The sequence below is a fragment of the Aulonocara sp. 'chitande type north' Nkhata Bay genome, linkage group LG22, assembly GCF_057382095.1.
Source record: "Aulonocara sp. 'chitande type north' Nkhata Bay isolate Kocher_YH1m ecotype deep benthic linkage group LG22, A_spYH_male_GT1.1, whole genome shotgun sequence".
NCBI classification, from domain to species: domain Eukaryota; kingdom Metazoa; phylum Chordata; class Actinopteri; order Cichliformes; family Cichlidae; genus Aulonocara; species Aulonocara sp. 'chitande type north' Nkhata Bay.
Window position 1 is genome coordinate 2,982,237 of NC_141364.1, and position 8,596 is coordinate 2,990,832.

At 39.0% G+C, this 8,596-nt stretch overlaps 1 protein-coding gene across 4 annotated transcripts; it reads left to right on the plus strand.

Annotated features, from left to right (window-relative positions):
• The first annotated feature begins 2,666 nt into the window (after positions 1-2,666).
• LOC147303193 (C-type lectin domain family 12 member B-like) lies at positions 2,667-6,934 on the plus strand. Of its 4 annotated transcripts, none has more exons than XM_086280100.1 (7): positions 2,667-2,823; positions 3,211-3,327; positions 4,813-4,923; positions 5,003-5,115; positions 5,368-5,502; positions 5,979-6,085; positions 6,814-6,934. In XM_086280100.1, the coding sequence occupies exons 1-7, from the start codon at positions 2,667-2,669 to the stop codon at positions 6,932-6,934; spliced, it is 861 nt and encodes a 286-aa protein (XP_086136226.1). The 4 variants fall into 4 exon arrangements, with proteins under 4 accessions (XP_086136226.1, XP_086136227.1, XP_086136228.1 ...); XM_086280101.1 differs by having other exon boundaries at positions 5,003-5,107; positions 5,363-5,502; XM_086280102.1 differs by having other exon boundaries at positions 4,813-4,881; positions 5,024-5,115.
• Positions 6,935-8,596: the final 1,662 nt, after the last annotated feature.

The following is an 8,596-nucleotide window of genomic DNA, read 5'->3' on the forward strand; positions in this document are numbered from 1 at the left end:
AACACCTCCAAGTTATACTAATTGTTAGAATTCTCTACCCTTAGGCAGGATCGTGAGAAGACATAGCATACAGTTTCACTGCTATGCAGATGACACCCAATTCTATCTGTCCATGAAGCCAGATAACACACACCAATTAGTTAAACTGCAGGAATCTCTTAAAGACAGAGACTTAGAAACTAGACTATGAACAGAACACACAGCTGGGTATGAGGGAGACCGCAACGCAGGACAGAGGGAGATGCAGCCATAAATACACACAAGGGCAAACATAAAGACTGCTAATGAACCTAAAACATAAACCATAATACAAAAATGACACCAAAACACAAGAACTCAAAAACACTGGGTCACAATGACCCAAACCATGACATGTTTTTCTTACAGGCTTTTGACAGCATGGCTCTCTGTTGTTGAGTAAATGTTCGATGGTTGCTTCAGACCACTCATAGTTCTTTGATTATATTAACAAACGTGACAGGAAACTGAAGGTAACAAGATATTTTACCATTTCTGCTTTTAGCATATTTGCATTGGGATCTTTTTTTTACCCACCCAGTTCAAGTGCATAGTTATAGCTGAAGTGGCTGCTATATGACAAACATGTTATAGTGAGACAAAAACATAACATTTAGATTGGACCCCATAACAGTGGCAGGCAGCCTGCATGCTTCTACCAGTAGTTGGACCGGATCTGCCCACAGTTTTTCCTATCTTTGGAAGGCTGACACTCCACTGTTTTCCTCAGCTGTCAATGAGTGATAAACATCAATCTTTATTTACTCTGGAAAGTGTCATAAAACTTTGTGAAAGGAGTCAGGGAAGCTCAGCCATACTGAGGTTTGAAGATAGGTTGAAATGTTGGTAGTTGAAGTCAAAGTAAACTTTAATATCTCTGCTATATAAAGTTCAGTTTAAAGAGAGACGAGACAACGAGGCTCCAGTTCCATACAGTGCAAGAGAAAACAATAAATCTAGGAAGAATAAGAATAATAATAAGAATAAATATATATATATACTTTGAGACTGAGGTAAGGGGAGCAAATAGACACATATACTAGTGTATATTTACTTTACTTTAGTGTATAGTGCTGTGTTTTTGCCACTGTTAACCATGGTTAGCCTCCGTTAGCTGCTGTTAGCTTTGGTTGGCCTTTGTTAGCTGCTGTTAGCCGTGGTTAGCCTCTGTTTGCTGTTCTTAGCTGTGGTTAGCCTCTGTTAGCTGCTTTTAGCCTTTGTTAGCTGCTGTTCACTATTGTTAATCAAGCTTTCTTTGAAGTGGCAGTAACTTTGTTGGGCTTTAACGTTGAGTGAATAAAGCCTCCTATTATGTGAGAATGAAATCAAACTATTTACCAAAGTGTAAGTGTGATTTTTAGAACACTTGAGCCTAACATCTGCTGGTATAATAATAGCTTATACCATGCTGTTGTTATGTTTGCTGTCCTTCTCTTGTTCCTTTGCGATGAGCGGGTTGCATGTCTAATCTGCTGACAATAAGTAATTGTTACAATATCAAGAAAAAATAAGTATGTCTATGCACGTTTCATGTGTTAGACTCCTGACTTCAGCTCAGGAGATGAGGGATGAAGTGAGGATGAGGAGGAGCATTTTATTAAGATTCTGTTCAGGTTTTCACTTCTTCTTCTTCTTTCAGTGTTATTCCGAGCGAGCCCCTCCAAGATGTAATCTAGTTTGCACTCAGAGGTCTTATTCTGAGTATTCACGGCAGCCGTAAGCTTCTCCAAGATCTTATCCGTGCTGCACTCAATGAGCCCATTTTGAGAAACTCACGCCTCGTCCCATCATTTCAATCCCAGCGGGCAGCCTTGTGGGGGTTTGAACAGCCGGTTCCGCTTTTTTAATTCTTCGATAAGTCAGGGCCAAGCCAGCTCCGATCAGCAAGGACCCTGTTATCATGGTTCCGAATAGGTCGATATCTTCAGCACTCAGGCTCACCCGAGCCCAGACTTCTCGTTGAGAAAAGGGTGTCAATTGCATTCAGGGACCAGTTGATCAAATCCATAATTCCTCTTTTACGTTTTAGAGAACAGACTGTGAGAGAATGTTCCAGGGAAAGTAATACAAAAAACACGAGACTAGAGAAGGACATAAGAGGCTAAGCAGGGAAGCTAAGGGAGAGGAGGAGGAGGGGAGGAGAAAAGTGCGACCTCCTTCGTCAAGAGCAAGTGTTAAAACTTAACATGTTTTTCTATCAGGCAAAAGAAAAAGGTGTTGCTGACAAAGAGACATTTCCTGCTTTGTGCACACTGTGAGCATGAGGTGTGAATGTGGTTGTGGTTTGTTTCACCATGAGCTCACCTTTAGTTAAACAAAGAAAAATGAAATTATTTTTGTTTCATGCAAAATGTTTTTACACTTTTCTGAGTGGCTTTGCAAATATAAATACAATGAAATGTTCTATTTGTGTGTTCCACCACACTGGAGGTTTTTATTCACATTAATTAAATGAAAGTTTGGGTCTGTGGTTCTTTGCATGCTGCCACTTCCTCAAAGCTTCTTCCTGTCTGAAAGCAGACAGAAGGCTGGACAAGAAACACTGAGAGCAGCATCAGTACAGAACAGCTTGATATCTACCAGGGTCAGTACTGCAGAACTGTTAGAGTACAGCTTAAACTCCTGCTCAGCGTCTCAGTCCTCTCACGATGTCCTCAGATATTTATGCTGAACCAGATCTATCAAAGAAGGTGAGATACAGCAGAAAGGAGGACGGAGCAGAGTGGGAGCAGAGGGAGGTGGATATCTACGAGAGTGCAGATGAGATCAGAGATAGTTATGATCATTTTCAATCGGAGGAAGGAGGTAAGTCAATTATAAAAACAAATGTACTGTAGAGTTTGTAGAGCTCTGTGAACAGGAAATTTATTTACACACTTTAGTCACAGCGCAGATGTTATATTTCTTTTGTTTTTGGCTAAGCTGATACAACCTCAACCGCAGGTCTATTAAGCCTTTCATGCATGAATTACTTTTCAAAGAGTTTTTTACATGTCCACTTAGGTGGACAACATACATTTGAAATTAAGTATTTGGTATGGAGTGACGCATCAGTGTCCAATGTAGTGGTTTATGTGTAAGTAGACCATCAACACTGACACAAATACAAGACAGCCTGTAGTGACCACTATGTGTTAATCACAGACTGACAGGAAATAAGCACAAACCAACATCCACACTGCTTTCTAACAGGACCACAGACTCTGAATCCTCCTTCAGTCCTGAAGGGCTCTTTCAGATGTGCTACACTGGGTCTAAGAGTGCTGTGCCTCCTGATGTTAGCTGGGATCATCATCCTGTCCATATGCTGTAAGATAAGATACAACCTCTGAACTTCTCCTGCAAATGAATGTATGACTGATACTGAATCCCAGCAGCCAACAAACATGCAGCTTCACAACCAGAACGTGTCCTTCTGCCACAGCAAATACAGGAAGTACATGAAGCCAACACAGAAGCAGCAAACACTGCAGTTCCTTTAATGACCACTGGAGGCTGATGCTGAAAGCGAGTCAGTCCCCACAGACTCCCATGTTAACATGAGCACCTTTGCTGCAGTAAAAACATGTTTCCATTCAGGACCAAATGAGTTTTGGTCTCTAAGGATAGTTTCCTCTTCATAAAAACTGCACGGTGGCATTTTAAATGGAATTCTCTGATCAATAATATGAGCTGCTGTGTGGTACAGCCTGACCAACACGTTGGTTTTGCTGACTGAGCTTCTAGTATTTCATGAGTCTGTTACTTAGCACTGATTAGCAGGTGTGTGTCTGTGTGCATGATTCCTGGCTCATATCTTGTGTGTGTTGTGGAGTGAATGTTCTTGTTGTTCCTTCAAACTCTTCACTCAACACGGTGATTCTGTGATTACATCAACAAAGCAGACAGGCAGCAGCATCTGCTGCAGACTGATGCAGGTGCAGCCACACTATGTTAGACAGTGGCCGTCTGTCATTGTGCGACTAGTTAGTTCACTTGCTGTATTAAGCAGGTAGCTAACAAGCTAATGTTAGCTCCATTCATCTGCTGGGATATATCAATTAATCTTTTTTTATTACATCAAATCACAACAACAGTTGCCTCGAGGTTCTTTATATTATCAGGTAAAGACTCCACAATAACAAAAACAACAACACAGAGAAAACTTCCAGCAGCTGCTGATGTTTGGATTTTAAGGTGGTTTGATTCTATGTTTTAAATCAGTTGATGATCTTCAGCTGACCTTTAGCTCCTGGTGGAGCTGTGACAGACTTAATGCTGGATCAGCAGAAACATCACAAATCTATGATGTGAGAACAGAGACGCCTGCAAAAGGACGTCTGAAAGCAGGAAGTTCCTGGAAGCTGCAGGAAGAAACATTTATTAATTATAAATAAGCAGAAAGAGGAAGTGTTGAAGCCTCAGAGCAGCTTTGACTGAATGTAAAAAGACATATTTTCAGTGAGAACAGGCACATGTCACATGAGTCAGAATCTATTCTTTCAAAGCATATAGATAACATCTCTGACTACAGGTGTAGAAATGCTGTTTGACTCTTCACCTTCTTCCTCCACACTGAAGCACAATTATTCTGAATCTTGTCAGTGGTTTTTGTTCACAGTTGATACGTATTTAGCTCATCAGATTTCCTGTAGTTCTAACACCTCCACCCACAGGACATGTTAAAGAGCAATGGCTGCAAGTTTCTGACTCTTATTGATATTTGACAAAGCAGAGGAAGAAGATTATTTCTGTTCAACGTTTCACTCATTTTATTTTATTTTATTTTATTTTGGTTTCACTGAAATATTTCAGATGCTTTGAACAAGAGTGAAAACAAAAGACTTCATGCTAAATGTGACAAACTGAACCACGTTTACAATGACACCAAAAAGAATCACACTGAGCTCCAGGATGAACTTCAAGGTAAGCAAACACCAAGTTCTTATATCACAGATATATTTGTAGAACATTTTAACTTAATTTGAATCTTTTTACTCTAAAGGCACAAAAACCAGCCTGACTCAGTTACAGAGCCGTTATGATGAACTGAGTAAAAACCACAGTCAGCTACAGGAAGAAGTGAAGAAGCTGAAGGAGAAGATAGAAGGTAATAAAGTTTGAATAACTGATAGAAAACATCAGTGTTACACAGTGATAACCTGATTGTGTCTTTGTTTTGAATCCTACATGTTTGATGCTGTGTAACAGTTTCTCTGTATAAATGTAAGTTTCAGTTCATTATGAATAAGAGAGAAAACCTGAGTTTAAATGAAGCATTTACAGGGAAAATGACAGGAACCAAAGATTCATGTGATACAACAGGACACAAAGTCTGTCTTTAAAACATGTGTTTGACTTTAAGAGAAGTGTCCTGATCGATGGATGAGATTTGGAAGCAGCTGCTACTTTAAATCCACTGAGAGGAAAACTTGGTCTGAGAGCAGGAGAGCCTGTCAGGATAAAGGAGCTGATCTGGTGATGATAAACAGCAAAGAGGAACAGGTGGGTGTGTTTGTTCATGTCTGTGTGATCTTTGATGGAGCTGACAGTCACCTGTTACTTGTGTCTTTGACCTGCTGTCAGTCTGTGACCTGCTTCCTGTCTCCACTCTGATGGATTTCTTGGATTCTCCTTTTTTGTTGCAGACACATTCAAACGTAAAGTTTTTACACATTTGACAAACATTTAATTTACACAGAAATGTTATAAAATGAGAGAAATCCTCATAATCCAGATTATTTTTCTGATTCAATCCAACTGAATCAAATGATTTGTTAACACTGATTCCACTGCAACACTGACTGAGCTACAGGAGGAGCTGATATTCATTGATTCTTTGGCTCTTTCTGATTTCTGCACAATGGAAGAAAAGTTTCATCACAGTTATTCTTCCTTCAGACATGTTCACAAGATGATGTCACTACAACAGAAGTGCTGAATTATGACTGGAGACAATATTTGTGTCTCTTCTCAAACAGGAATTTGTCAGTAATTTCAGAGGACACTCTTGGATTGGTCTGGAAGCTAAATGGACATCAGGAGGATATGAATGGGAATGGGTGGACGGATCAGTGCTGACAGAAACGTGAGACATTAGTTTGTTTCTATTCCAGAGTTATTATTTAGAAGTGAAACACTGATGTTTTGGAAGATAGATCAGCAATACATGAGCTGAGCTATTTTCCAACAGCCCCACAAACTGAATGTAAAGAAAAGCAGAAATCCTCCTTTGAATGAACAGCTGTGCTTGAACTCTCTTCATCTGCAGTCTGTGATGACGTTCAGTTACAACAAGTCAGTTTGAAGGAATCAGGATTGAAACATGTTCAAAGCAGCGACCGACACATTTCACTTTGTTCAATTTGTCTTCATGTTTTTGTGCTGTAATGTTTCTTTTCTCACAGAACAAAAAGTGTTTCAGAGAATTCCTGTCTCTTCTTCTTTGGTGTTTGTAAAACTTCAGAACATATGAAGGAAGAAGCTTCAGTAAATATGACCTGATAGACACACATTTCAAAGTGATGTCTGTAAACAGCTGACAAAACAGTTTCAAACAGCAGAAAGTCAGCTCTGACTTCTTTTTATTCTCCATTTTTACAGCAGGAAGATTTCATATTCATCAAAGCTTGAAAGCTGTTTTAGTGTGCATGATGATTCTCAGAGAAAAGTCTAAAGGAGGGAAAGTGGGCGAGAAACCTGGGAAAGAAATACAGCAAATATTGGAAATATTCCAAAAGAGACGCATATTTATATGAATGTGACAATAGTTATGAGTTTAGTCCAGTTTCATATCAGATTTGATCTCTCTGACAGGTTCTGGGCAGCAGGACAGTCAGATCCTTATTATGGTTACTATGGAGTCTGCTGTGACTATTATGGGAAATGGAGACGGTCATATTATTCTGAATCAAAGACCTTCATCTGTGAGAAATGAGTTTGGTGCTTTGATGTAAATGTTTGAATAATCCAACCAAAGACACCTCACTATGAAATGTCCTGCATGAGCCTCAGACTCAGCTTACAGTCTTTACTTGTTCATTCTGCATCATATATTGATTACATATATTGTCCCTCTGTGCTCTGTGCTGTACAGTAAGGTTGGAAGTCATCCACACAAAACCTTGAAGTACTTCATTACTCTGTAGTTCCAGCAAATTGTTCTAATAAAAGTCAAAGTGCAGCTTGTCTTTACTTTGCTTTACTTGGTTTATTCATCAGTCTGTTGGTCCTAAAACTACAGTTCTTGGTCTTGTTTCAAAAAGTTCAGAAAAAAATATGTTTGATTAATAAGAATTTTAAATGTTCTGATCAGCTGGAACATCAGAAGGACATTTTTAAACCTCTGTGTATGTGAAAGTGACAGAAAGACATCAAATGTTAATTGTGTTATGTGAGTCATGTATATTTAGTTTTGCATTTTATATGGAAGTTGTATTTAATTTTTTGTATGATGGATTTGAAAAACAAATATTTCATATAAAGCTTTAAGTGTTGATGACTTTAATTACAGATAAATTAACTTACTCAGTAACTTATTGGTTGAATTGTAAACGAGAGAAAACGGCTTCAGAGCTCTAAGTGTCGCTATATTAAAGGTTCAACATTTAACTTGGAGACACTTTGAAATATTTCAAAACATCAACTCTCCTGCTTGTCTGACATTAAGACTTGGATGACTCTTAACTTCTTACACCTTAATGAAAGCAAAACTGAAGTCATTGTGTTTGGGCTTCCTAAAGATCCCAACTTCTCTCTTGACTTTTTGGGACCCCTAACCTCTGATTGCACTTCTTCCATTAAGAGTCTTGGAGTTATTTTTTACAATGCTTTTAAACTTGATAAACAAATTAGCTCTGTAGTTAAGGGATCTTTTTATCATTTACGGATTTTAGCCAAAGTCAAGTCTTACCTTTGCAGGAACAATCTAGAAAGAGTGGTCCATGCTTTTATTACTTCACGGCTGGACTACTGTAATTCCCTCTATGCTGGCCTAGATCGTTCCTGTCTACATCGCCTTCAACTGGTGCAGAACGCTGCCGCTCGCCTGTTGACCGGTTCAAAAAAAAGAGACCACATCACTCCGGTTCTCTGCTCTCTCCACTGGCTCCCAGTTGCTTTTAGGATTGATTTTAAAATCTTACTGCTGGCTTTTAAGGTTTTAAATGGCACTGCACCTTCTTACCTGTCAGAACTCCTTAGTACTTATCGCCCCAGGAGATCTTTGAGGTCAGCCGATCTGATGCTTTTAGATGTTCCCAGGTATAAATTAAAGACAAAGGGAGAGAGGGCGTTTGCTGTGGCTGCACCCAGACTGTGGAACAGTTTACCTCCTCACGTCAGATTCTCCAAAAGCCTAGAAACTTTTAAAACTGCTCTTAAAACTCACCTCTTTTCATTGGCTTTTAGAAAGGTTTAATTTATTTGTTTATTTATTTTTTATTTGATCAGCGAGGTGTTTTACGAAATTGTGTTCTATTGTATTTTTATCTGTATTTACTGTACAGCACTTTGGTCAGCCTTGGTTGTTTTTAAATGTGCTCTATAAATAAACTTGACTTGACTGACTTGACTAACAGAATATAAAGAAAACATCTCT